We start from the raw sequence: 27,493 nt of genomic DNA, 5'->3' as shown, positions 1-27,493 counted from the left end.
GGCGCGGGCGGCGCGGGGAGCTGAGGGGCGCTGAGGGGCGCCGGCGGGTGAGCGTGCGGCGCGGGCGGGCGCTGCGGCCGCCAGGGTCGGCGCCGAGGGCCGCGGGGAAGGCGCCGGCGAGGACCCGGGCCCGGGGCGCTCCGCTGGGCCGGGCCGGGCGTGGGGGCGGCGAGGCGTGACCCCACCGACCCGCAGCGCCCCGGGCCCCGCCGCGCCCGGCCGGGAGGGCGTCGCCCCTGGCGGTGTCTGCCCCGGCGCGGCGCCGGGGTCCGCTCGGAACGCGCTGCGCCGGCGTCTTCCTCCCCGAGCTCTCCTCCGGGCCCCGCGCGGCTCCCCAGGGCAGTGTCCCGCGGACGGCGTCCTCCGCCGGGGGTGCTCGCGCGGGCCGGGCGTGGGGGGTGGGGGTCGGGGGGGCCTGGTGGCGGCGCCCCCCCCAGCGGGCCGCTCCTGCGCTCCGGGCTCCGAGGGCCGAGCTCGGGGCTCTGTCCTGTGCGGGCCTCCCCGTTCCCGCCGTCCTGACGGCCGCCCAGCGGCTTGGCGGTGGGAAGGGAGACCGTGGGGCCTGCGGCTCTGCCCCCCTCCCTGCCACGCAGCCTCAGAGCAGGCCCTCGCGGGCTTCAGCGCTGGGCTGAGCGGGGCTGAGTCCTTGGGGCAGGAGGGGGTGAGGCTCCCACCGCCCACAGGCGCTCGCGTCAAAGAGAAGGGCCGCAAAGCCGCGCCTTTTAACGCTGGGTGGTGTCTCTTGGAGGCAGCAGACGCCATGGATGTAGATGCCGAGAGAGAAAAGATAGCGAAGGAGATCAAGGAGCTGGAGAGGATTTTGGACCCCGGCTCCTCGAGGATCGACGTGGAGGTCTCAGAGTCAAGTCTCGGTTCAGACTCTGACGCAGGTGAGCCCCATGTGCTGGGCCTCCTGGGCCGGGGCTGGGTCCACCCTTGCAGCGGTCAGCCATGTCGCACCACGATGCTGCTGGGCCACCTTTGCTGCCTGGGCAGCTTGTCACCATCTGTGCTGACCGGCCCTGAGCCGCTGGCTGAGTGTGCCCTGCCGGATGCATCGGGCTGTCCTGGAGGAGGGCCGGCTGCTCTCAGGAATCAAAGGCTCCAGAGCTCGGTGCACGCCTGCCCCCGCTCGGACAGCCGCCACACTCCATCCCAGGGCTCAGTCAGCAGTCAGGCTTTATCTGGGGCGCCTGCTGCCAGGCTTGCCCCACAGGCTCCCTGGGCCTCATTACCCCTCGTGCAGCCCTGACCGGAGGCTGGCCTGCAGAGTCCTGACAGTCCCCGTGCCCTAGAGGCCTGCGGGATGCTTTATATTAGACTGCCTTCAGTCAGGGCAGGGTGTTCGGCTGAGGGCACAGCTGGGGAAGAAGACCTGGCGACTCCAGCCTTCCCCAGGGACTTCCTGGCTCTGGGCTCCAGCCCCTTCCTCAGCTGCGGCTTCGGCCGATGGGGCTCGTGTGGCCCTGCCAGCTGCCCTTGCCCATGCCCGTTCTAACATGGTGTGCTTGCCCCCCCGCAGACTCGCCGTGCAATGAGGACTCAGATGCTGTCAGCCTCTCAATCTCGGTAACTACTGGCCTGAGACGGCCGTGCCCTTCAACAGGCCCGGGGGGCTTTCCTCCTTCACAAAGCGGCGCGTGTTGTTGGTGAGATGGAGTGTCACGAAGTATTTCTCACCAGGGTTTCATTGGCCTCATAAAAAGCACCTCTAGTAGTTTGGCTTCTGCATCTCCTGACTTCCCAGCCCTGCACTGACCCGTGCGGTCACGGGTGGCGTCACATGTGAAGGTGGCAAGCAGCCCGCCTGCATCCTGCCCCCGGTCGCTCACTGCTCTGGGCAGGGGGATGGTCACTGCATGTGGTGGTTGTCACGTGGGGACACCACGTGTTCTTGCCAGAACCGTCTGGCAAGCAACGTGCAGCTTTGCTCACCACCGTGGCACTGGTCTTGGAGTTGCGTGTTACCTTGGAAGGTTTCTGCAACGTGTCTTTTTCCTCCTAAGTCCATGGGCTTGGGCTGCCGCCATGGCTCCATGGCACTTTGGCGTCCCAGCTTCCGTAGGCATTTGGGTCACTTTGTGTTTCTAGCGTGGCTGGCACGGCAGGGCCCCCTCAAGGCTCTTGCTACCTGTCACCCATCAGTGATGAAAACAAAGGGAGTGCCTTATGCTCCCGAGTCTGGGGAGTTTATCACCACAAAACGGGAAAGCGACTCCCCCCACCCCCACCCCCACTGTCCTTGGGGCAGAATCTTGTGTGTTGGACTCGGGAGTGTCTCAGGCTCTCCACAGTCCTGCCACCCGGAGGCTCTGTGCTTCCTTCCTAGGCTATGGTGACCTCAGACAGGTGCTCAAGGCGGGGAGAGCGGGTGCACACCTCACTTCCTCCCCACCCTTCCCTGCGTGTAACCAGGAAGAAGAGCGGTGGGGTGAAGCCAGCAACGACGAGGACGACCCCAAAGAGAAGGCGCTCCCCGAAGACCCGGAGACGTGCTTACAGCTGAACATGGTCTACCAGGAGGTCATCCAGGAGAAGCTGGCCGAGCTCAGTCTGCTGCTGGCCCAGAACCGGGAGCAGCAGGTGGGATGGGGGTCTGGCCCGGAGCCCCGCGCCCTGCCAGGCCTCTGGGCAGGCCCGCTCCCCAGCTGCCCGGGTCCCCTGGCCCACGCAGGGTCTCTTGTCACAGGAGGAGCTGGCCTGGGACCTGGCTGGATCCAAGGGCCCCAGGGTGAAGGACGGCAGGAGCCTGCCCCCAAACATGTACATCGGGCACTTCATGAAGCCTTACTTCAAGGACAGGGTCACCGGCGTGGTGAGTGGCCAAAACTCAGCTATTCGCCTCAGGGAGCTCTTTGCGGCTGGCTGAACTGCCTGGGTCCTTCAGGACCACGGTGTCGGAGTTCCCTCTCCCCGGTCCGTTGGCGATGACTGAGTACCCTGGCCAAGGAAGGCTGCTCCACGGATACGCTCCCAGGTGTTCCCTGGGGAGGGGTCGCCAGGACCCCCCCGGTGCCGACCACAGCCCTGACCTCCCAGCCACCCCAGTGCAGTGGCCCGGCCTACTGCCCTGCATCTGTTGGGAGCCCAGGGCTGCTCATGAGGCAGCAGGGCTGGGTGTCCGAGGAGACGGGGGGTCCTGGGACCTGGGGAGGGCTCTGGAGGGAAATGCTGGGCCCTTGAGGTGAACGCTCCTGGGCCTGGTCCAGGTTGTGACCTCCATCCCTGACAGGGACCTCCTGCCAATGACGACACTCGGGAGAAGGCAGCCCAGGGAATCAAGGCCTTCGAGGAGCTCCTGGTGACCAAATGTAAGTGCTGGCCTCAGCATCCACCGAACTCAGGCTCCCGGGGCCATCGCCACCCCGGCCCCCAGGGTGCGCGAGTTCCTCAGGCCTCTCCTGTGAGGCCTCGGCCCCAGGACCGACCGTGCAGGCCCCCCTTGTGTCAAGCAGGCTCTTCATGAGGGTGTGGCTGAGTGTGGGGCATCCTTCGGCGTGGCCGGGGCTCCACGTCTTCGGTGGGGGCTCTACAGAGAGCCCTGGAAGAGAAGGGGTGCCTCTGCTCCAGGGCTCCATGCATGCCCTTGACCTCCTTATCCCTCAGGGAAGAGCTGGGAGAAGGCTTTGCTGAGGAAGTCTGTGGTGAGTGGCCGCCTGCAGCGCCTGCTTCAGCCCAAGCTACTGAAGTAAGTCCAGAGCGCGGGGGCCCATGTCCCCGCTCAGGAGTCGAGTCAGGCTCTGGCTCGCGACTGGCCCTTCCCTGCTGGGTCCCAGCTCATGTGGGGGGAGGGGCTGACCCCCAGCCTCCCCTGAAGGAGGCAGCCCGGCGTCAGGGCCACACGTGGGAGGGCCAGGTTAGCCCAGCGGCCACGTTGACTTGTGCGGCTCAGGTTTGTGCTCTGGTCCAGGCCTTAGTTTCCACCTGGGGGGTGGGGGCTGGCTGACCCGAGACTTGCTCTGTGCGTCCCCACCAGCTTGGACGGGTGACCGCGTCACGGCATCTGGCTGGGCAGGGAGGGGAGGGGGAGAGGGGACTCGGCTGCCTGTGACTGGCTGTGGGGTCTGGGTTGCTACTGCAACACTCGGTGTTTCCCAGACTGGGGAAAGCCGCCTCATCCCTGCCAGTGGAGCAGATGTTTACGTTGCAGGAGGTTGTGGGCCATGAGCCCGCCTCTGGCCTCACTGCCGGGTGTGAAGGGAAGCGTCTGCCGTTCCTCCATGCATGCAGGGTGCAGTGCTGGGTGTGGGACCCGCGCTCCAAGGTGGGGGTGGCCACCTGTTTCCACCCGTGTCAGCAAACATTGTGGGGTCCTGGGGATGGACCCCAGGGAGGGGTGCTGCTGCGGCGAGGGTACTCCTGCAGCGAGGAGAGCATTAACCGCCCCCCCACAGTGGTCCGCCTCTGCTTCACGCCCGGCTCTGTCCCAGCGTGCGCGTGAGCGGGGTGGGGTCACTCAGCCCCGACGCCTCTGCGGTGCCTATAGGCTCGAGTACCTGCACCAGAAACAGAGCCGCGTCAGCAGCGAGGCGGAGAGACAGGTCCTGGAAAAGCAGGCCAAGGAGGCCGAGCGCGAGGTCCAAGAGATCAAGTGAGAGGGCTCGCAGGGGAGGTGGGCCAGGGGCTGCCAGGGAGGCTGCCAGATGCGAGCCCTCGCCCTTTTCTAGCCAGCTCCCTGAGGAGGCCTTGCTGGGGGACAGGCTGGACAGCCACGACTGGGAGAAGATCGCCAACGTGAATGTGAGCGCGGCGGCCCCGAACAGCGGCGGTTCTTCTGTCCCAGGTCGGGGGTGCACCTGGGGTGGGGGAGGCTGCCGCACCGGGACTGTGGCCTCAGCAGTTCCCTCCTTTGGCAACACATGCGTCCAGTGGTGCGGGTCAGTCTCTGGACCCTCCCTGCTGGCGTGCGGCACCTTTCCCAGGGTGGGCGGTCCCAAGAGCCTCGGGCTTTGCTCGGAGCCACACCTGTGTCTGCCTCTGCGAGCCTCGCTTCTGGGCCAGGCCGTCCCTTGGCACCTGCGCATTGCCCCATGTGCCACGCTCGGGCGTCAGAGCAGCGGCCAGCAGCCTGGTTTCTCTGTCGGTGCAGTTTGAAGGGGGCCGGGGTGCGGAGGAGATCCGGAAGTTCTGGCAGAACTGCGAGCACCCCAGCATCAACAAGCAGGAGTGGGGCGGGCAGGAAGTGGAGCAGCTGAAGGCCCTCGCAGCCAGGCACGGGCACTTGGACTGGCAGAAGATCGCCGAGGAGCTGGGAGTAAGGACGGAACGGGGAGGGGACTGACCTCGAGGGCCGTGTCACCCTCGAACTGAGCCAGGCCCTCTTTGGGGTCTAGGGACCCTCGGCGCTGTGGCATTTGTCCCACTGCTGTTGCGGGTCAGTGCTCTGGGGGGGGTGACCTGCCTGCTGCCCTGGCCTGTTTCCCCGCCCGCCTCTGAGGGCTCGCCGGGCACCCACACACACGTCCTCAGAAACCTTGCGCCCGGGGGTCCTCCCATCATCTCTGAGTCCCCCCCTGCCCCGTGCTGCTATCCCCGTCGCACTCAGCAGTGTTTGCTTCGTGGCATTTGGGTCCTGTTCTGCGGACAGCTCGGGCGGGGACCCTCTCTTGTATAGATTTTATTTTTTTTTTTTTTATAAAGACTTACGCATTTATACAAGCACTGGATAGAGTCAGAAGCACAGGAGGGTGAGAGGATTCACCAGAGCCAGTGCGGGGAGCAGAACAGGCAGACTGACGAAGTACACTGCTGAGGGGAGCAGCGGGTGTGGCAGGAGAGGTCTGCGCGCCATGTGGGACCCTCTCCTGGCGGCCGGGGATTGAACTGGCGCTGCAGAGGCTGCGGGCAGCTTCGCAGCCCGGTGCCCAACAGCTGCACCACCAGGGGAGGCCCTCCTGCATAGGTTTTAGACGCCTCTTTGCCGAGGTTACACAGGGCGGCCCTCGGCTGGGCTGCCGGGAGTCAGCGCCATCTGGCCGGGGTCCTGAGGGGCTGCGTGGCGTCCGTGTGTTAGTGTGTGGCTGTGACGGCCGAGCATGTGTGTGCAGCACCCAGAGCCATATGAGCTCCATCACAGCCGAGGAAAGCCCCAGAGCCCCAGGGACGCCTGTTGGCCTGAGCCTGCCCATTGTGCCGCCGGCTGGGGCTCTCAAGTGCTTGGTTCTGGCGCCACGTCGAGGCCCTGTTTCGACGGAGCAGCTCTAGGGTCAGGGCAGCTTTGAGAGAGGGGAGCGAGGGCTCGCGCGCACTCGCCCGCACTTATGTGCCCTGGCCTTGTCATCACGGGCCACCAAGGTGAACCTGCTGGGCACGGTGGCGTTGCCCGAAGACCACGGCTGACGTCAGGTGTCTCACTGGCAAGCACTTGGTTTGGGTAGATGCTTTGTTTTGAGAACCCTCGTTAGGGTGCAGAGCCTGGCCTGTGCCTGCTGGTCTTTTCCCCCAACGCTGGCAAGGGTGTGTCCCTCGGGAGCTGCTGGCCACCTGAGGGATAGGGAGGTTCAAGTCACGCTCACCAGCTCTTGGAAGCTCCTCGGACATGAGTGGGGACAGATTCGGGCAGATCCGTCACTGTCAGAAGAACCAGAACACGTCCGCGGACGGGGGACGGTCGCCTTGGTGCTGTTCCTGTGGTGTGGGAGCCGCCCCCTGGCTGCCCCGCTGCTCCCCAGTGCCGCTTACTGCCCTATGTCAGTCTCCAGATCTCTAGCCAGAGCACAGGGGCTAAGTTTGAAGAGACCTGTGCCAGGCAGCCCCGCTTCCTGGGAGGTCCAGCCGGGTGCTCTCTGCTCTCCCCACAAGGCCCCAGTAGGCGTCGATGGCTGCTGCACGGGGCTGGCCCTGCCCTGACAGTGCTGGCATGTCCTACCTGGCAGACCCATCGCAGCGCCTTCCAGTGCCTGCAGAAGTACCAGCAGCACAACCCGGCGCTGAAGCGCAAGGAGTGGACGGAGGCCGAGGACCACATGCTCAGCCAGCTGGTGCAGGAGATGCGTGTGGGCAGCCACATCCCCTACCGCCGCAGTGAGTGGGCGCCTGCCCAGCGCAGGTCGCTTAGGCGGGTCCCGAGGGTAGTTGAGGGCAGGGGAGGGCGTAGGGGTCGGCGTTCCCAGGCATCCCACAGCCCGGTCCTCGTGATCAGGGGGACTCCCGCCTGCGGCCTGCGCCTGGTGACCCAGGACGGGCCCTCTGTCCCCAGTTGTCTACTACATGGAGGGCCGGGACTCCATGCAGCTCATCTACCGCTGGACCAAGAGCCTGGACCCCAGCCTAAAGAAGGGGTCCTGGGCACCCGAGGAAGATGAGGTGAGTTAGCAGGACCCGGGAGCCCGTGCTCTGGGGTCACCAACACCGAGGGTGGCCATTGGGGCCTGAGCTCCCCTTTAAGGGGCCGAGTTCAGGCCGGGGGCCTGGCTGCCTGAGGAGGTGCATTGCCTGCTGCCTTTCCGCAGAAATTGCTTCAAGCAGTTGCCAAATACGGGGAGCAGGATTGGTTTAAGATCCGGGAGGAGGTGCCAGGTAGGAGCGATGCCCAGTGCCGAGATCGGTGAGTTGGACAGCACTGGGCGGGGCCTGCGGGCTTGCTGATGGGGGGGGGGCGGCACTGGGCAGGGCCTGCAGGCTCGCTGATGGGGGCGGGTGGCCACTGGGCTTGGCCTGCATGCCTGCTCAAGGACATGCTCCCGTGGGCAGGGGCGAGGGCGATGTGCGGGCACAGCAGATGGTGTGGCCAGGGCTGGGCTGGCCCACGGCAGGTGGCTGCTTGTTTCCAAGCCAGACTTGGCATCGCCGACACTGGTGGTGGGTTCCCCAAGCCCTGTGGTCTCGGCCTCGCCCCTAGGCCACTCCCAGCAACTGAGCGTGCAGACCACAGGGTCAGCCCTGAGCACCCCGATCTCAGTTTTAGGGTGTTGGGGCTTCGCGCCGCCGTCACCGTCAGTTTGAGAACGCTCTGAGCCCCTGACAGAGAACCCGCTCTCCACACCGGGAAACAGGCCGGGCTGAGTGGCTGTTTCTCTAGGAAGTGGGCGCCGGGGTGCCGGCCAGGGCGTCCGCAGGCCCTTCCCTGTGCGAGGCCACCTTGGGCACACTGGCCCGGCGCCGCATAACAGACCAGTGTCGGGGGCCGCAAGGGGGCGCTGCGCCCCAGGAAGGGCTCCTGTGGCAGACCCTTAGCCCTACTGCCGACCGGCCGCCCTATCCCGCCTGGCCAAGCGGTGGGAGAGCCGTGGTGTCCACGCCCAGTTGCGCGGGTGTACGGCGTTAGCCGGCCCAAGGGACGAGGACAGGGTGGGCCTGCGCGTCTGCGTGGCGTGCCCGCTGCTCACGCCCCCACATGGCACGGCACTGCGGGGGCGGCCGCCTCCCACGTCTGTCCCACCAGCAGGGTGAAGCCCCCACTTCCCGCGCCCTGGTCAGCGTTTGCTGTTCCACGCGTCCCACCCCAGGGCGCGAGGGAGGGTCTCCTCCAGGCTGAGGTCGGGTTCCCAGGCCGGCGCGGCCGCCTGTCTCCTCTGCGAGCGTCTGCACGCGCCCCGGCCCCCACTGCAGCTGGCCTGCCCGAGGACGTGGCCCTGCCCGGGCTGCTGCTTAGAGCGGGGACCTGGCAGCCCTCGCGGCCTGGGGCCCGGCGCAGGAAGGGCCCGCGCCCTGCTTGTGCCCGCGCTTTGGGCACCGCTTTGTGGAAAGCGCGGTGAAGACCAGGCCGGCGGGCACGTCTCAGCCTCTGAGGCGCCCCTTTCCCCACGTGTGCCTGCAGGTATCTCAGGAGGCTGCACTTCAGCCTGAAGAAGGGGCGCTGGACTCCCAAAGAGGAGGAGAAGCTGCTTGAGTTGATCGAGAAACACGGTGTGGGTGAGCCCCTGCTCCCCCAGGGCACGCCCCGGGCTGGCGGTCGCGGCTCTGCTGGCAGTGACCGTTCTTGCAGCTGACAAGCCATCCCCACCCCAGACGGCCTGCGGGGAAAGACAGACAGAAGGACACGCCTCCGCCAGCTATTCTGGGGAGAGGCGGCGCATTCATGTCGGGCGTCCAGTAAATTTCACGCCAGGAGTTTTCTCTCCGTGACACGTCCTGCTGCCCAGCACCTGGGGCGCCGGCATGGCTCCCGCTGCCACTGTGACCCCTGGGCAGGGCTGCCCCCCGAGTCCGCGGAGGGACCCTGAGTGGCCGGAGCAAGCCGGGGCTGACAGCGCAGCCCCACTCACCTGGACCACATGTCCACGGGCAAGAGCCGGGGTGCAGGTTGCCAGGTCCAGGGGCATGTACAACCCGGAGGCCAGGGCCAGGCATGGCCCAGTGCCCCATGACAGCCGCCCCCTGCCTGTCACATGGGAAGCCGCTGCAGGGGCACGTGCCCCCCTTGGCGCACCCGTCAGAACACTCATGGGGCTGAGGGAGACCCAGCCGCTCGTCCAGCCTCGGGGACGTGGGTGCAGTGTGTGGCCGCCGAGCCCTGTCCCGCTGCAGGCTAGGGCCCGTCTGCGGTATTCGGGTGTGGGGAGGGGAGCTGTCGGCCACGCGGCCAGCTCGCGGGTCAGCGCCGTGCGAGCAGCCCTCGTCCGCTTGTGTAGGTCACTGGGCAAAAATAGCTGCGGAACTGCCCCGTCGGACGGGCTCCCAGTGCCTCAGCAAGTGGAAGATCATGGTCAGGGTGAGCACGGAGGCCTGTCGGCGGTGCGGGGGTGGGGCGGCCCAGTTCCTAGCCCGGCGTCTTCCGGGAGGCCAGCTGGGAGGGGGAGCTTCTGCAGACGGGCTGGCCGGGGAGCCGCAGCCCCAGAGTGCCCTCTCCCCGCAGAAGCAGAGTCGGGGGCGGCGGCGGCGGCGGCGGCGGCCCCTGCGCAGCGTGCGCTGGAGCTCCAGCAGCGGGGGCTCCAGCAGCGGGGCCTCCAGCAGCAGCAGCAGCAGCGGCAGCAGCAGCGGGGACAGCGAGAACTCAGAAGCAGAGGAAGCACCAGAGGCCCAGGAGGACGGCCAGGCCCTGCCTCCAGCCCAGCGCTCTGTGCCAGACATGGGCCTCTGGGTCCCCACCAGGCCGAGCGCCCACCATCTGTGGCGAGGAGGGGCAGGGGCCTGGCCAGGACGGCCTGCTGCCCACCCTATCCCTGCCCCTGGCTCCAGGGCGACCCAGGGTGGCCTCGGGGAAATTGGCATCACAGGCCTGGCTCCCGGGGAGGAGGCATGCCGGGCACACACACTCTCGGAGACCCCCAGTGCCAGCCCGAGAGCAGGCGCGTCTCCACGCTTGGCAGACACTCAGCCTCAGGGCTCAGAGGAGACCGTGGATGAGGTAGGCCCCTGGTGCACCCTAGCTCGGGCGTGTTGGGCAGGGCCGCTTGGGGATCTGGGCTGGCGCTCGGAGACGCAGGGACGGGCAATCTTGTGCCCGTCATGTCTCCAGGCTGGGGTGGGCCCCTCGCGCTCCCCCCAGGGCTGCTCCTCCAGCCTCACGGGGCCGTGCCTCGGGTGCCCAAGCTCAAGCTGGCGGCTCCGAGTCCCTGGCCTGTTGGCTGTGAAAGCTGCAGGGCCAAGCAGGGCTGGCAACAGCGTGTGGCCTGGGGGGCCACCTGCTTCGTCCGAGGTGCCGCTCGGGGCTTATCAGCTCTGCCCACACCAGTGCTGGCCCGGCTGGTCTGTCCTGGCATGGGCTGGAGGTTCACGCTGACGCCAGGGGACCCCGGGCATGTGCACACCCACTGGTCCTGGGCTGCGGCCCCCTCCATGCCACCCAGATGCAGCTGCTGTTCAGCCTATTGTGGGCGTTGGAGCCACCGCTCGGGGCTGGCTGCAGCCCAGTGGGGCGGGGGCGTGGGTCAGGCCCTCGACACCCCTTCCTTTGGGGGAGGCCCTGCCAGGGCCACCATCTCCAGATCCAGAGCATGTTCCCGCACCCTGGGGGCACGTGGCCGTCGGGGTCTGCACCAGGCAGCGTGAGTGACCCCGGCGGGGACCTGTGCCCACCCGGCCTCACACTGTCTCTTGTCAGAGTGGGAGGCGGCCACTGAGAGTGCCCCTGGCGACCGTGCTGCAGGTGCTCAGGGCCAACACGACCGCCTGGTGCCGGCCGCTGGTAAGGCCCGCTGTGCCCCACCCATCTGCGCATCTGACCCAGCCCTACCCGAGGGGGGACGCAGGCCACGGGGCAACCTGGAGCTGGGTATGGCCAGGAGGCCCACATGCCCTCTACCCCTGCAGAAGCAGCGGCCGAGGCGGCCCCGCCTGCCTGGCCTCCCTCCAGGAACCAACCCCGGTGGTGGCAGCAGCGCTGCCGGGCCATGTAGGCAGCAGCCACGCCGGAGACACGCCCTGCAGAACAGGCTCCTGGGCCGCCAGCTACTGATGGCCGTGAGCCCCTGGGTGGGCGACATCATCCTGCCCTGCCCTCCCCAGAGGCTCCTCAGGGTGCACACTCGAGGTACTGCCTGGGGCCCTGGAGGGGGGCCAGAGGAGAGGGCTGAGGGGGACCACGGGCCTGAGGAGGCTGCGCCTGCCTGCTGGGTAGAGACCATGTCGTCTCCTCTTCCCAGCATCCCGCCCAGACACAGCGGGCGGTCAGTGGGGCAGGACCTGGCATGCGGCGCTCAGCCCACACTGGGGGTGCATGGGGGCCACTCCTGGGCTCCTGGCTGCCCCCTTCTCCAGGGCCAGCTGCACCCGCTCTCTGGTCCTCGCCCCCACACCGTGGGTCTGGGGTCCGTGGGAGGGGGCCCTTGGCACACCTGGCATGTCCTTGTCCCCTCAGCCGACCGTGTCCAGGAGCAGCTGCAGGACGCCCGCCTGGCCAGCACCCCGGTGTTCGCCCTCTTCATCCAGGTGAGTGTCACCCCGTGGCCTTGGGTGGCGCCGTCCGTCCACGTCAGCTGGTGCTCAGAAGCTCTGGGTCCTGCACCAGGGTCTTCGGTGGCCTTTGTGACGCGGAGGGGACGGCCGGGAGCAGCGTCCCTGCTCAGTCCGCCAAGCCGGGCCCAGTGTGTCCAGAGGCTGCGGGGAGGGAGCCTGGACACAGTGCGCGCTGCCCATGTTGACCCAAGGGCCGGATGTTGGGCTGGGCCGCGCCCCAGGGCCATGCCAGACGCCAGAAGACTCGGTGGGGGCTGGCCCGGAGCCCGCAGACCTCTCACGCATGCTGCTCTGCACCTCAGCTCCTCCAGATCGACACGGCGGGCTGCATGGAGGTCGTGCGCGAGAGGAGGGAGCCGTTGCCGCCTCAGCGGGTGAGGAGGCCCGGGAGGTGCATTTGTCAGCCAGGGAGGGGCAGGGGCAGCCACCTGGGCAACTGCCTCCAGCCCTGCACTGCCCACCCCTGCCGCCGCCTGCCCAGTGTGGGCCCCGCTCCCATCCCCGGCTGCCGTGAGAGGCGCATCCTTGAGCCCGTCGGGGGGAGATGCAACTGGGGACTCCGGTCTCAGCCTGAACGCGGCTGCCTGGCCACGGGGCCCGCCTGGCCCCCCCCCCGCCCCACTGCCCCGCAGCGGGCTCAGCCAAGGGCGCCTTCAGGTGGAGCCATCTCTCAAGGGAGCCCAGGCACCCCGGGGTGTCCAGGCTGACAGCGGCCTCTGAGGGCGCAGAGCTGTGGGGGCGGGCTCTGTGCTGCTGGGGTGGGGAGCAGAGAGGGAGATTCGGGTCCCGGGACTCTCAGAGGTGCCGACCGGCCTTTCTTTGCAGGCGCCGAGTGCCCAGAAGACCCCAGGTACCTACTGCCCAGCTCTCGGCTGTTGGCGTCCAGCGCGGGGCAGAGCTGTTTCGGCGCTGGCGTTGCCGGTGGGCCTTCCGCAGCCTGGCGGCCCCAGGGCCAGGGGCCCGGCCCCAGCACAGGACAGGCTGACGCGAGCAGGCGGGCGCTCGGGTGTCAGATCCGCCGCACGGCACTGGGACGCAGCCCTGCCTGCCTGCGGACCCAGCGCGGGCCTGGGTGCTTGGGTGGGGCAGGCGCTGGCCTCCAGGGAGCCTGGCTCAGAGGCTACTCAAGGCTGAAGCGGAGGGGGGGCACGTGGGCCCGCCGGCAGCTGTGTCCTGTCCCCACCCAGGTGGCCTCGTCCCCAACGCGCCAGCCCGGGAGGCCGGCAAGAAGAGCACCAGCCGCGGAGGCGGGACCCCACAGGCCTGCAGGGCAGCCTCCGCCACACAGACGCCCCCGCCGGCCCCAGGGGGCCCCCGGCCCAAGCCCAAGACGGTGTCTGAGCTGCTTCGCGAGAAGCGCCTGCGGGAGGCCCGTGCCAGGAAGGCCGCCCTGGGCCCCGCCGTGCTCCCGCCACCTCTGCTGGTCCCGCCTGTGCTGCTCCGGCCCTCCGGCCCCGGGGCTCCTGCGGCCACAGCCAGGGGAGCGGGACCCTCTGTCCTGCCTGCCTTCAACCTGGCCACGGCCCCAGTGAGGGCCCCAGTTCCCACATCTGAGCTCCCCCACCCTGCTGTCTCCAGGGCGCCAGCTCTGGACCCCGGGCGCGCCCCAGAGAGCAGCCCACCCGGCGGTCTCGGGCAGTCTCAGGCCCCCGCCGCCTGCCAGAAGCAAGGCCCGCCCGAGCTGCCTGCCCAGCCGCTCAGCCTGCCTCCGGCTCTGAGCACACCCAAGGGCGTGCCTCATGCAGTGACCAGCACCTCGTTGTCCATCACGTGGGTGCTGACGGCACAGGGGCTGCTCCCCGTGCCAGCCATGCTGGGCCTTCCCGGGCCAGCAGCACCCTCTGACCCCAAAGCGCTGGTGGTGGCCCTGCCCCCAGGCGTGACCAGGACACACGCAGGCCAGGGCCCCCAGCTCCTTGGGCAGAGCCACCCTGGACAGCTCCCGGCGACTAAGGACACAGCGTCATGTGCCTCTGCCCTGCCAGCCCCTTTGTCATCCCAGAGTTCTGCAGGAGGGGACAGTGACATGGCCTGTGCCTCTGGGGAGGCTGGGGAGTCAGCGGCAGCCGGGACATCCTCCCAGGCCGCCTTCCTGCCTGAGCGCCCTCAAACGCAGCCCCCCTGCCCCGGCCAGCGGCCTCCAAGCAGCACCTCCTGTCCGGGGAGTGGCCCCGGAGAGACACCAGGGGCCCCAGCAGCAGCAGAGGCGCCCAGAGGACCTCTGGGCCTGGAGAGGCCGCCCCCACCACAGCCCGGACCTGAGAAGGGCACCCTGGACCTGAGCCTCCTCTCCCGGGAAAGCGAGGCGTCCGTGCGGGACTGGCTGAGGGCACAGCAAGGGGTGTGTGTGCCCCCGCTGGGCAGCAGACTGCCCTACCTGCCCCCTGCCCTGTGCAGCCTGCGGGCCCTGGCCGGCCTCCTGCTGCAGAAGAAGGCCCTGGAGGGCCGGGCCGTCTCCCTCGGGCCTGCTGGGGCGCTGGGGCAGGTGCGGGGGCAGTTCCAGGACAGCCCGGCCTACCTTCAGCTGAGGGCCCGCTTCCTGGCCGCCTTCACCCTGCCCGCGCTCCTGGCCACCCTGCCCCCGCCCGGCGTGCCCACCACCCTGTTGGCTGCCCCCAGGGCCGCCTCCGACAGCGACAGCGAGAGTGAGGACCATGGCCTGGAGGGCTCTGCCGGCCCCGCCCCTGTGCAGGTAGGTGCCCGCCCAGGGGTGGGTGGGTGGACGAGGCTGCAGAGGAGGAAGCTGGGTCCCCCGGCCGGGGCGTGGCCGTGTCGGTGCTGTGGGAGGCGGGAGGGAGGGGCCTCTGCTCCTTTGCGGGGCCCCTCCCGGGAGGGCCCAGCCCCATGGCCCGGGGAGGGGTCCTGCGTGGGCAGGGGCTCGCGGCAGGGCTGTCCCCAGGTCCCCTGCCTAGTCCTCCGTCGCCAGCCTCCCAGCGGGTCCTCACCTCATGCGGCCCTCCTGCTGCGGCCTGGGGCTGCCTGGAGAGCGGCCTCAGCCGGTTCGTGCCAAACCAGGGTGTGGTGGGAGCCCTGCCCAGTGGTGGCCCCAGAGGGTGCCTGGAACCCCTTCCAGGGGTTCACAGGGGCCTGGGCTGAGCAGGCCCTACACTGCTGTTGCGGGCAGGTGCCCCTGCCCCCACGCCAAGGGCAACCCCCTGCGCCATTCTGCAGCCTCCAGCCCGTGCCTGGTCACTGTCTAGTGGGCCCCGGGAGCTGCCCACAGCCACTCTGGGGCAAGTCCCGAGTGAGCTGGGGCCTCAGGCCATCCGGGAAAGCTGCACCTCCCGCCCCTGCGTGTCTTCACCCCACGCGTGCCCACGGGTTCCCCGCAGCCTCCTGTGGGAGCGCTGCCTGTCGGCCGGCGTGAGCACACAGCAACCCCGGGGCCGCTCACCTCCCGTGTGCACGATTTCAGGGGGTCCCTGATGCTGGTGGGGGCGCTGCCCCCTCCTCCCCGGACGGTGCTGACCACCTGGATGTCCTTCGGACGCGGCACGCCCGGAAGCGGAGGAGGCTCGTGTGACTGCAGGGTGTGTTGGGGGCCACGCAACCCGTGCCCCAGAGGAGGGGCTGTCCCTCTGCTCTACAGGGCACGCACAGCCAGGCCACTTGTCTGGGGCCAGCTGCCGGCCACCTCCAGGCCTGGCCAGCCCTGGGCTCGCCCAGGTGGCACCCCCAGGGCTGCTGATCGGCATGGCCACCCTGGGCGCTCCTGTCAGGGGTAACGGCCCAGGCATAGGTCCTCGGGCCCTCCTGGGGGAGAACTGTCCAGACCAAATGCCCCCTGGCTCTCCGCGCCTGCCCCGCAGGTCCCACCCCTTAGCCTCAGACGCTTCTCCGGTGGGCCCCGGGGCCCTTGTGCTGCCCCGCACCTGGTCCTTGTCTCCTGTGCCTGCAAAGCTTGCCCGCCCTCCTTTCCGGTCTGCCCTCGAGACACCCCTCTCTCTGTCTTGAGCGCCCCGTGGGCCCAGGGTCCACCTGCCTGCCTTGGCGCGCCCTGCCCTCCCCGGCATCCCCCCGGATTGCCGTGGCCCCGTGTCTTGAGTCAGATGTGCCTGGCCTTTGCGCGCAGGCCCGGCCGGAAGTGGCTCGGCACGGATCAGCCGCCGGCCTGAACCTGGCCAGCAGGTCCCTGTGAACCCCAGCTTGGGCTCCTGGTCCTGGGGTCGGGGGGCGGGGCGCATCGCTCTTCACGGCCTGGCTCGCCACCTGCCCCCTGTGGCCCAGCCCCTGCCCTGGGTGTCCCGTTCTAGGGCCACCCATGCCGGGACGCCCACTGCTGCTGCTGACAGGCTGGACGCCAGGACCCCCGCGGCTCAGGGAGCAGGCGGGGAGGCCCAGCTGGCGGTGACCGCGTTGTCGTGGGCTCGGCTGGTCCTCGAGCACCGCCCGGGCTGTGAAGGAATAAAGAAAATGTTCTATTTTTTAATTAAAAAGTAAGCCACAGACTTGTGTCGCGCGCTGAGGTTCGCGGCAGAAGGCCTGGGCCGCCTGGACCAGCGGGCCTGCGGCCGGGCTCCCCGGGGGCCGAGGGGGAGCCACTTCCTCTGCCCGCCAGACCACGTCGGCCAGCCCGGGCCGGTTCCCTGGAGCCGGCGGCCACCCGGCTGCCCACAGTCACGGAGGCCTGGGCCGGCCCCCTCCCCGCCCCTGGCGTTGACCAAGCCCAGCGCCCGAGCGTGCACCGTCCCCACTGCAGGCTCCGGGGCGCAGCCTCCCCGCGGCTGCCGCGGCCTCGTGGAAGGTTCCCGCCTCCGGACGGAGAGCAGGTGCGGTGCCCCACTGGCCGCTCCCGGCCGGGGCATCGCATCTCGGGAAGGGGCCTCATGGGGACACGAGGCTGAGCGGCTCTGCGTGCTGAGGGCAGGGTGCACCTCCCGGGCCCCGTGTTCAGTTTCCCCGAAGGGGCGGGCGGAAGCCCCGGCTGCGGGCGGCTAGGACAGTGTCAGGCCGCTGTCCCCCCCTAGGGTGCCCAGCCGCCCTGGCACAGCACCCCCAGAAGTGCGCGGCTGAGCTGCCTGGAGGGAAGCCGAGGGGTGAGGCCGGTGGAGATGAGCCGGTTGGGCCGGGTGAGACGGGTGGGACCGGGAGCGGGGCTGGCCGCCCTTCCCGGAGCTGTTGCCTCAGCCGGGCAGCTCAGCCGATACTGCCGCGCCGGGGGCGGCTGGGGCTTCCCCGCTAGGTGGGCGGCCGCGGCCAGGGCGGAGCAAGCTGCCTCGCCGTGGGCGGGCGTCTGCTGTGGGCAGCCGCGTGAACTGGCTGGTGCCCGGACCTGTTGCCACTGTCCCGGGGGTGCTGGGGCCGGGGGCCCTCAGGAGGGGTGAGGGTGTGCGGCTGCAGCGCGGCTGGCTGGCATGCGGAGCCGGCGCGGCTGGGCCCGGGCCCATGCTGCGACCCCTGGGAGGCCCGTGCTGGCCACACGGAGGGTCGATGCCCGGGATGCCCGGCCCCAGGGCCCGCTGCTGGCCCGACGAGGCTGCCCAGCAAGCAGGTGGCGCGTCAGCCCAGGGCGCCCCGCTGGAGACGCCTCCGGGTGCCAGCTTCGCCCCGGAGAGGCTGGGCGGGCTAGGCCCCCGCTTGCTGGGAGGACGCGCGGGGCTCCTCCGTGCCCAGACTTCCACTTCCCGCGGCCCCGCCCCCGGCCTGGCTGGCGAATGGGAGGTGGCGCCAGCCGGAGTCAGCGGGCCTCAGGAAGTGCCCAGGCTTCCCGGGCCGCCTCCCACCGCTCACTGACCTGCGAGCAGGCTGACGCGCGGCGGGACGGGAGGTAGGCGGGCGGGCGCCCTCGCTGGAAGGTGGCAGGGGGCGCTGCGCTGGGGGTCAGGCTCCTAGAAGGGCCCAACTCCCAGAAGGGCACCGAGTGGCCCCAGCTCTGCCATCCCGTCCCCTCAACCACCTGGCGCCTGCCCCCTCGCTCCAGCAGGCGAGCCCGGGTGCGGGTGGGGCCCGGGGATTCGGGACTAGAAAGGTGGGGGCGGGCCCCGGCATCCCCAGGACGGGGCGCTGCGGCGCGGTGGGCTCTCCAGCATGGGTCTCGCGCTGCGTGGGGTGCGCGGGGCGGTGGGAAGTTGGAGAAGCCCCGCGCAGCCCAGGCCACCGTGTCCACGAGCACGGCCTGGCCCGCCGTGGGGGCGCGAAGGTGGCCGCGTCGGACCCGCCGGGTGGCGCGCGGCCCTTGCCCGCCATCTGCGTGATGGTCTCCGAAAGCGGGGCCGGGGCGGGCCCCATCTTGGAGGTGGGGGCGCCTGCGAGGGTGCCCAGGACCAGAGCCTCCAGCGGGTGCCAGGCAGCATTCCGGGGCGGCGGCGGTGGCCGGCCGGCCCTGCCCAGGGGGTGGGCGCAGCGTCCCTTCCCGGCAGCGGTGACTGAGCGGTGGCCGGGCGCCGCCAACCGTTGCATCACCGCGGGAGGAGGGGCGCGGCCGGCGGGAGCCGCGACGGGAATGAGGAAGTCGCACGCGGGCTGCTGCTGTGCAGGTGGGAGGGTGACGGCGGCGCGCGCCCCCCGGGGTCACCGGCTGCTCACCCACCTCCATGGACGGAGGCAGCCGTTCCTGCCAGTCGGCACGGGGGCATCTGGGGGTCGTCTCTGGAGCCTCGCCATCATCTCACCCGCCCATCGGGTGACCCGAAGAAGTGAGCCCGGGGTGGCCGAGGCAGGCCCAGGCCCAGGCGGGTGACCCGGCGGGGGACGGGGTGCCGTGGTCCCCCTCCATGGGCAGCAGAGGCGGGCGTGCGGGGCAGGGGAGGCGGACACCTGCCTTGAGCCCAGCGGGCCGGCGGCACCAACACCCGGAACACTGGCGCCTGCTCCCCGCCCAGGGCCGGGCCAGAGGCGCCATGTCTGACTATGAGAACGAGGACGAGTGCTGGAGCGCCCTGGAGGGCTTCCGCGTGAAGCTCATCTCCATCATTGACCCCTCGCGCATCACCCCCTACCTGCGGCAGTGCAAGGTTCTGAACCCCGACGACGAGGAGCAGGTGCTCAGCGACCCCAACCTGGTCATCCGCAAGCGGAAAGTGGGTCAGTGTCCCCTGGCCTCGCCCCGCCCTGAAGTGACCCCCGCTCCAACGCCCGGCACCCCCTGCCCGCATGCCGGGCCCTGCCGCCCCGAGCCCCCAGAGCCCAGGCCGGCCTCAGCACTGGGGCGGGTCCGTGCCAGGGGCGCCACGCGGCCCCAGGGTCCAGGCCGGCCCCTCTGGTTGCAGGCGCGCTCCTGGACATCCTGCAGCGCACCGGCCACAAGGGCTACGTGGCCTTCCTCGAGAGCCTGGAGCTCTACTACCCGCAGCTCTACAAGAAGGTCACGGGCAAGGAGCCCGCCCGCGTCTTCTCCATGATCATCGGTGAGGCGGCGGCGGCCGGCGCGGGCCTGCACCTGGGGGCGGGGCCGGGGCCCTGGGGCGAGCTGGGGCTGGCAGGCCCCGCCCCGTTTGGGCTCCTGCTGGGTAAATCAGGATGAAAACAGTAAGAGCCGCGCAGCCGAGAGGTGCCAGGGCGTGACTGGCCCCGCTCGCATCCCGCTCTCTGCTCCTGGCACTCGTGTGGGGAGCGGAGGCTGGAGCGGGGCTGTCCTTCCGGGCCCTGCTGTCCATGAGCCCTGCCGGGATCACCACTGCCCCACACGCCGGGGGTCCCGCTCGGGGCCCGGGGGTGGGGGTGGGGAGCAGGTGGGCACGCAAGTCGACACGTGGGCCAGAGCCCCTCCTGCCCCGAAGGCCTTCCCGCCCCGCCGAAGGCCTTGCACCTGGGCCACCACCGCTGTCCCTTAGGGGAGGGTCTGCTGGCCCCGGCAAGTGCGACTCGGCCCTCCCTGGCCCTGTCTCTTTACCGAAGGGGTCGAGTCCGGTGCTGGCCGGTCGAGTCCGGGCGGGGTTGCCCAGACGGGCCTAGGGCCGCCGGTCCTCCAGTCGGAGCCGGGAGGCTGTGGAGCGAGGCGGCTGCGGTGACCAGCCCCTGACACTGGCCCGCGTCCAGATGCCTCCGGGGAGTCCGGCCTGACGCAGCTGCTGATGAGCGAGGTGATGAAGCTGCAGAAGAAGGTGCAGGACCTGACGGCGCTGCTGAGCTCCAAGGACGACTTCATTAAGGAGCTGCGCGTCAAGGACAGCCTGCTGCGCCAGCACCAGGAGCGCGTGCAGAGGCTCAGGGAGGAGGCCGAGGCCTGCGGCCGCGAGCTCAGGCGCTGCAAGGACGAGAACTACGACCTGGCCGTGCGCCTGGCCCGCCAGAGCGAGGAGAAGGGCGCAGCGCTCATGCGAAACCGCGACCTGCAGCTGGAGGTGCCGGAGGGCGGGAAGCGCCGGGCCTCGTCCCTTCTGGCCAGGAGGGGCATGGCCCGCGGCTGACAGCTGCGTCCTGCAGATCGACCGGCTCAAGCACAGCCTCATGAGGGCGGAGGACGACTGCACCGTGGAGCGCAAGCACACGCTGAAGCTCAGGCGCGCCATGGAGCAGCGGCCCAGCCAGGAGCTGCTGTGGGAGCTGCAGCAGGAGAAGGCGCTGCTGCAGGCCCGCGTGCAGGAGCTGGAGGTCTCCGCCCAGGTAGGGCGGCCGGGGCCGGGCCTGCGGGGCGGGCGGGAGGAGTCCTCGCCCGCCCGGCCGCTGCCCTCCCTGCCGCGCCCGCAGGAGCGGAGGCTGGACAAGAGCCGCCCCTGCGTCCAGGTGCCGGAGGAGGACTGGCGGCAGGCGCTGCGGGACCACCAGGCGCAGGTCAGCACCATCTTCTCGCTGCGCAAGGACCTGCGCCAGGCAGAGGCCCTGCGCGCCCGGGTAGGAGAGCCGGGGGGCAGGGCCGGGCGGGGCAGGTGGGCTGGGTGGGTGCCCCGAGGAGGGATGCTCAGCTCCGGCCTGGACACCCTAACTTCACCCCCCTGGGACCAGCCTTCTCGCGCCATTCTTTGCCCCCGCCCCAGGATAGCCAGGGCCAACCTTGGCCCTGGCCGGGACCCAGGGGTACAGGAGGCCTCCCTTTGTCCCAGCCGGGCCCGGGCAGGGGCCAGAGCAGGGCGAGGTGGTAGGGGCCAGCTGCCTCTCCCGCAGTGCCTGGAGGAGAAGGAGATGTTCGAGCTGCAGTGCCTGGCCCTGCGGAAGGACTCCAAGATGTACAAGGACCGCATCGAGGCCATCCTGCAGCAGATGGAAGAGGTGGCTGTGGAGCGCGACCAGGTGGGGCTCCTGCCGGGGGGTGGGTGGGCGCGGGGACTGTCAAAGGGGCACACAAAAGCTAAAAGCAGTAGGGGCTCACTGCAAAACCTGAGCAGTGAGGAGGCTAACGCCCTGGAAAGGACGGGTTTGCCCAAAGAGACGCTGCGGGGCCCGGGCGGGCAGGCGAGCTGCTAAGTAGCTTGCTTTTTTTTTTTTTAAGATTTTATTTAATTATACAAGCACTGGGGTACAGGCCAGAGGCGCGGGAGGGTGACAGAATCCACCAGAGACAGAACAGGGAGCAGAACAGGCAGAAGGACTGAAATCCACTGCCGAGGGGAGCAGCGGGCGAGACAGGAGAGGTCTGCCGCGCCCTGTGGGTAGCTCCCTGGCCACTCAGGAATGGAACCGGCGCCGCGGAGGTTGCGAACAGCGTCACAGTGCGGCGCTCAACCCGCTGCGCCACCGGGGAGGCCCCTAAGTAGCTTTCCTAAGTAACTGGGTGCTCCTCAGCTCCGGGCTGCTTTCACTAACGGCAGCAGCATCCACGGCAGCCATAAAAACACAGATTCCTTTGAACCCCATGGTTCCACTTCTAGAAACTTCTCTTGCGGTGATAGGGCAGAGTCACCTCTGTTGTTGGTGCCGGTCTCCACGCCACAGCGTGGCCAGGGAAGCAGGGTGGAGCCAGCTCGGGGGAGCGGGGGAACGAGGGCTGCAAGCAGAGCCGGCGGCCACCCTCCTGGAGCGGCGCAGGCTGGAGGGGGACCCTTACAGCAACCCGGGGCCTAGGCGTGAGGCCAGGCAGGCCAGGCAAAAGGTTGGTCTGAAGTTGGACATGGAGAGAAACCGCGTCCTGGCTGCTTGGGGCCTTTGGCTGCAGGGCTGGGCCTCAGCTTCCTGGCCTGCTGCTGGAGACGGAGGCTCGTCTCCTGGAGGGCTACGTGCCCGCCACCTGGGTCCCGGTGTGTGTCGGGGGGCCAGTGCCAGCCGGACAGTGGTGTGGCTCGTGTCCCGTCTGTGCCTGAGGAGACCAGGTAGGGTGCCATTAGGGCAGCCTTCTCCACATCAAGCTGCACTAGAAATTTCTGAAACACGTGGGTGTGAACGTGGGCCATGTCCTCACAGCCGTGCGGGGCGCGGCCACGGCATGGCCAGCAGGGCCCTCTGGACGGCCGAGTGCAGATGTATGTTCTCTCTTTATAATTTCCAACTGCCCACGCGCCCTAGGATGGCCACCGTGGCCAGCGCAAGTCCCGGGCACCAGCTCACGCCCACGGAGACCAGCCCGGGCCGCCCTCGCCGGTCTGGCCGCGGCCCTGCCCTGTGCAGCGGGCTCTGCTGAGAAGTGAGGCCGCCCCGCGCTGTCCCCACAGGCCATTGCAGCACGGGAGGAGCTGCACGCGCAGCACGCCAGGGGCCTGCAGGAGAAGGACGAGCTGCGCAAGCAGGTCCGCGAGCTGGGCGAGAAGGCGGACGAGCTGCAGCTGCAGCTGTTCCAGCGCGAGGGCCAGCTGCTGGCCGCGGAGGGCAGGCTCAGGCAACAGCAGCTGGAGATGCTCGTCCTGGTGGGCATCCCGGGGTGGGGCCTTGAGGGGTCTGACCGGCAGGCGAACGGGAGCTCAGACCACAGTGGGCACGGGGATGTCCCCAGAGCCCAGAGGAGCCGCCGCGCCTCCTAACCCAGCCCGGCTGTGGGGGGGTAGGGGTGCAGGCAGGGCCGGGACCAGCAGAGGACAGGGGCATGTCCCTTCCCACCCCACATCTGGGGCTGCTCGGGCCTCTGCAGCCTGCTGACCAGCCCCCTCTCCTGACCACAGAGCTCCGACCTGGAGGACAGCTCGTGCAGGCACTCCCAGGAGGTGCGTGGGCCCGCCCCCCCCCGGAGGGCGCCCAGCCACCACGGCCCCAGGGAGGCCCAGACTCTCCTGGCGGCCCTTGGCTCCCGGGGCGGGGCTGGGAGGTGGAGGGAGCGCAGCCATGCAGCCGAGGCCCGAGCGCCGGCCGTGCCCAGCGCCTGCTTGAGGCGGGGCCTGTCTGCTGCGCCACTGGGCCGCACAGGTTCCTGAGGGACGTATGCAGGGGGTGCCGGGGGCGCCGCAGCACACGGGTGGGCAGCGTCGTCCCTTCCGGGAGGGTGGTCTGACCGCACGCCTGTCTCTCTCGGAAGCTCTCACCCCCCCAGGACCTGGAGGACGCCCAGCTCTCGGACAAGGGTGAGGAGTGGCCACTGTGGACACCTGGCGGCCGGGGTGCACGCCAGCCCCCCATCTCCACAGACAGGGAAACGTGCGAGTTTACAGACAGGGCAACTGAGGCTCAGAGGGATAGGGGAGCCCCAAGGACCCCAGTGAGCGGAGGAGAGCGCCGCTCTGAGCTGCCCCGTGCATGGGTGCGGCGCCCCTGCTGGGCACCAACAGTCCTCCCACTCTGGGGGTGCAGCCTTGCACCCAGCCCTCACCCAGGCCCGCAGAGCAGGAGTGTGGCCGGAGGTGGCAAGTGGGTGCCCAGGTGTGCCATGCTAGGAAGTGCCAACCCTGGGAAGGGAACTGGCTCAGGGTGACGGGCAGGGGGTGCTGGGGGAGGATGGGCGTGCTGGAGTCAGGCTGGGCAGGGGTGCCTGGGAGAGGACTCAGGGGGGCAATGAGCGGACAAGGGGCTCACGCTGAAGGTGGGTGTCAGATGGGAGTCGGGGGGTCCGGAAGAGCCCTTTGCTGGCTGGGAGGGGGGAGGGTATACCGCAGAGGCCGCGTGGGAAGCCAGACTTCCTCAGTGCCAGGCCTGGCCAAAGGGGAACCAGGGGCAGGGAGCGAAGGGAGAAGTGAGGGACGGTGCCTGCCGGGTGGCTGGAGACCGCCCTCCAGGTGGGCAGGCTCAGGACTTGGGCGGCCCAGGGGTGGCCCAGGAGCCAGGCAGCAGTGAGGGCGGGAGGCAAGGAGGGCCCGGCCTGGCACTACCAGTGCCTGCAGCCCATCAGAGCACTGTCTGGGCCTTGGCAGATTTGGGTGTGGGGGAGGTTGTCCAGCAGCCTGGAATGTTCTGCAATGGCAGCCCCTTCCAAGCTGGCACGGGGGTCTGGGGGCCCAGCCTGCCTGCCTCTGCCCTTTGGGGATGAGCTCACAGGATCAGGGCAGAGGGTGGGAGCCCCAGGGGCGCCTCCGTGGAGAGCAGCAGGCAGGTGACATCTCTGCAACAGGGGCTCCTCGTGGGCACCAAGTGAGGTCCCAGGCGATGTACCAGGGACGAGGGGGGAGGTGTCCCCACAAGCTTGACTGCCCTTTGCAGGTGCCCCAGCTGACAGGGAGAGCCCGGAGCAGCCCTTTGTGGCTCTGCAGAAGGAGCGGCTGTCACTGACCTCCAACGTAAGGCTGCCGGGGCTCTGGTGGCTGCAGGGGCTCCTGGCTGGGTGGCAGAGTTGTGCTTCCAGGCTAAGGGAGTCCCCGCCAGCAGCCTGGGGGTGGGCACAGGGCCTCAGCTCACAGGGCCTTGGGGTGCTTGGATCCCCCTTGCTTGGACAAAGCGGCAGGCGGAAGGGGGCCGGCACTGTGCCAGAGCCCCCGGAGCTAAGGACCCGCGGCCAGCACTGCAGGGGAAGGAACACGGGCGGGAATCCACGCGGCTGCCATGGGGCGCTGCCAGGGTTTGCAGTCCCGGCGTCTGGGGTGGGGTCCCTCCAGGATGCAGGCGTGGCAGGCGGGGAGCCCCCGGAGAAGGAGCGGCGGCGCCTCAAGGAGAGCTTCGAGAACTACCGCAGGTGGGCCCTGGAGGGCGGCTCCCGCGGAGAGGGCGGGGCGGGGCGGGGCGCACACACCTGCACACACCTGCACACACCTGCACGCGGCGTCTCCGCAGGAAGCGGGCGCTCAGGAAGCTGCAGCACGGCTCGCGGCAGGGCGAGGCGGACAGGGAGCACACCACCGGCAGCGACAACACGGACACCGAGGGCTCCTAGCGAGCTGCGGACTCGGCCCCGGGAGCCCCGCGCCCCCGCCCCCCCCCCCCCGGGCGGGCGTCACAAGTGCACTTAATAAAGGGCCCGGGACGCCGCCTCCCGTGACTCGCCTGCGCCGCCAGCCCGCCAGGGGGCAGCAGAGGGCGCCCCCGGGCGCACGAGCTGAGGAGGTGGGGCCGCCGCGTGCCCGCACCCAAGATGGCGGCGGCGCGGCCTCCGCGGGGCGGGGCGGGCGGCCTCGGGAGCGGGGCTAGTCGGGGCGGGCGGCTTCAGGGGCGGGGCTACTTCGGGGCGGACGACCTCGGGGGCGGGGCTACGTCGGGGCGTGTGGCCTCGGGGGCGGGGTTACGTCGGGGCGTGTGACCTCGGGGGCGGGGCTACGTCGGGCGGGTGACCTCGGGGGCGGGACTACGTCGGGGCGGCTGACCTCGGGGGCGGGGCTACGTCGGGCGGCTGACCTCGGGGGCGGGGCTACGTCGGGCGGGTGGCCTCGGGGGCGGGGCTACGTCGGGAGGCTGACCTCGGGGGCGGTGCTACGTCGGGCGGGTGACCTCGGGGGCGGGGTACGTCGGGCCGGGCGACCTCGGGGCGGGGCTACGTCAGGCGGGCGACCTCGGAGCGGGGCTACGTCAGGCGGGCGACCTCGGGGGTGGCGGGCGCGCGGGATGCTGCGGGCCGCGCTGGGCCTCCTGCCGGCGCTGCTGGGCCGCGCGGGGCCCGGGGGGCCGGGCCGGAGGCGGCCGTGGGCGGCCCCGGAGCCCGCGGGCCGGGGCTGGCGGCGCTGGGCCTCCGGGCCGGGGCGCGCGGCGGCGGCGGCTCACTACCAGCTCGTCTACACCTGCAAGGTGGGCGCGGCTCGGGGGGCGCGGGGCCCTCCGGGGGCGCGGGGCGGCGGGGCCCTCCGGGGGCGCGGGGCGGCGGGGCCCTCCGGGGGCGCGGGCCGGGCGCCGGCCCCACCTCCCGCCCTGTCGCCAGGTCTGCGGCGCGCGGGCCGCGCGGCGCGTCTCCAAGCGCGCCTACCACCAGGGCGTGGTGGTCGTGACCTGCCCCGGCTGCCGCAGCCACCACGTCATCGCCGACAACCTGGGCTGGTTCTCGGACCTGGACGGGAAGAGGTGAGCCCCGCGCTCCCGCCCCGCCCGGCCCCGGCGCGGGCGGTGGGGCTGGGGGACCCCGGGAGGGCAGGCCCGGCCGGCCCGCGGCGGGATCCCCTGCAGGGACCGGCGGAGCTGCGCGAGGCTTCCTTCTCCGTCCTCCCCCGGGCCCTCCCGGGCCAGGGAACCCCCGAGGCCACTTCTGAGGACGCCGGGTGGTTGAGGACACGAGGCGCGGAGGCGCGTGAGGCGGTGGAGGGCAATGGTCAGAGCCCGCGGGCAGCGGAGTTCTGAGCTGCGTTTTCCCCTGGGCCTGGGGTGGGGGTAGCGGCTGCCTCTGGGGGCCGGCAGGTTCCTCAGCTGAGCCTTGGGTGGCCCTGATGCCACCCCAGTCCGCGGACCCATGCTTCTGAGCAGACCTGGCCTTGAGTGCCGGGCACAACCTAGGTGCCCCCCCACCAAAGCGTCACGTGCCTCCTCCTTCCAGGAATATTGAAGAAATCCTGGCGGCCAGAGGGGAGGAGGTGCGCAGAGTGGCCAGTGACAGGGCCCTGGAGCTGGTTTTGGAGGCTGCGGGGGCCCCCACACCCACTGATGTTCCAAAAGGGGGTGAGGACCAGGATCCCACCCACCCTGGCAAGACAGAGAGCAGCTGACTGGCCTTCTGCCTGGGAGTGGACGCTACGAACCCTGGACTGGGCCTCTTTTTTCTCAATAAACAGACGTCTTGCTGCTCAGGGCTAGGACTCCATTGTTCCTGGGTCTGGAGGCAGAATGGTGGCATCCGCTCCCTGGGGCTGGCAGCCCTGCTGGTCACCGTCACCTGGCGCCTGCGCCCCTCCTGGCTGGGGCTGCGTGGCCTTGGGCAGGCCCCTGTGGTGCCAGGCCTGTGGCCAGCAGAGATGGTGAGGGGCAGGCATGGAAGGGCTCAGGGCCCCCAACTTGTTGGCTTTGGAGGCGTACCTGGAATGGCTAGCCACCGTTCTCCTTGGAGGGGGGCGGCCCCCAGGGTCCTGACCATCTGGCCAGACAGCAGGAAACCCCATACATCCTGCCAGGCTACCGCTGCCCCTCAGACACCAGCCTCAGCCCTGACCCTTGGCTGCTGCCTGCCAAGGCCAGCCAGCAGGCTGCTCCCGCGGCCTTGGGCATGGCGAGGCGGTGCTAGGCGTGCAGTTTGCCTCAGCCCGGCCGGCCGACCACCTGCGTTGGTGACAGCGAGTGGACACAGCTGCCTGTTTATTTCTAGAAGTGTTTGGGCTGCACAACCCCAGCCATTAACCACCAGCTGGCCTCGCAGGGCCCTGGCCTGTGTCTCCGCCGCATCCTCTCGGCTGTCCCAGAGCTTTGCCTCGGCCCTGCCAACCCCGAGGCATTCATGCCTGGGTGGAAGCCAGTGCCTTTGCCTGCATCCAGTTCGATGGTGGGCTCCCCAACACCAGCCTCGCCCGCCCTGAGTGGA

The 27,493-nt window shown here is 70.0% G+C and overlaps 3 protein-coding genes across 3 annotated transcripts; all 3 read left to right on the top strand.

Annotated features, from left to right (window-relative positions):
• Positions 1-760: 760 nt before the first annotated feature.
• SNAPC4 (small nuclear RNA activating complex polypeptide 4) lies at positions 761-15,414 on the top strand (the record flags this gene model as incomplete). The annotated part of the gene is made up of 21 exons (XM_084236277.1): positions 761-890; positions 2,330-2,583; positions 2,690-2,815; positions 3,233-3,311; positions 3,607-3,688; positions 4,487-4,591; positions 4,668-4,740; positions 5,090-5,254; positions 6,876-7,023; positions 7,199-7,305; positions 7,452-7,546; positions 8,759-8,853; positions 9,573-9,652; positions 9,797-10,288; positions 10,985-11,068; positions 11,194-11,413; positions 11,741-11,811; positions 12,141-12,212; positions 12,664-12,688; positions 13,026-14,530; positions 15,254-15,414. The coding sequence occupies 21 exons, from the start codon at positions 761-763 to the stop codon at positions 15,359-15,361; spliced, it is 4,116 nt and encodes a 1,371-aa protein (XP_084092403.1). The 3' UTR covers positions 15,362-15,414.
• Positions 15,415-18,677: 3,263 nt separating this feature from the next.
• On the top strand, positions 18,678-24,937 carry CARD9 (caspase recruitment domain family member 9; the record flags this gene model as incomplete). The annotated part of the gene is made up of 12 exons (XM_084237452.1): positions 18,678-18,861; positions 19,047-19,184; positions 19,816-20,120; positions 20,203-20,382; positions 20,467-20,610; positions 20,881-21,006; positions 22,362-22,553; positions 22,806-22,847; positions 23,156-23,201; positions 24,271-24,347; positions 24,663-24,739; positions 24,838-24,937. The coding sequence occupies 12 exons, from the start codon at positions 18,678-18,680 to the stop codon at positions 24,935-24,937; spliced, it is 1,611 nt and encodes a 536-aa protein (XP_084093578.1).
• Positions 24,938-25,602: 665 nt separating this feature from the next.
• Positions 25,603-26,768, top strand: DNLZ (DNL-type zinc finger; the record flags this gene model as incomplete). Its single annotated transcript, XM_084237297.1, has 3 exons — positions 25,603-25,782; positions 25,913-26,052; positions 26,519-26,768. The coding sequence occupies 3 exons, from the start codon at positions 25,603-25,605 to the stop codon at positions 26,685-26,687; spliced, it is 489 nt and encodes a 162-aa protein (XP_084093423.1). The 3' UTR covers positions 26,688-26,768.
• Between the last annotated feature and the right edge of the window lie 725 nt (positions 26,769-27,493).

The sequence above is a fragment of the Talpa europaea genome (genome assembly GCF_964194135.1).
Source record: "Talpa europaea genome assembly, chromosome: 7".
Taxonomy (NCBI): domain Eukaryota; kingdom Metazoa; phylum Chordata; class Mammalia; order Eulipotyphla; family Talpidae; genus Talpa; species Talpa europaea.
This window is presented reverse-complemented; position numbering and strand designations above follow the sequence as displayed.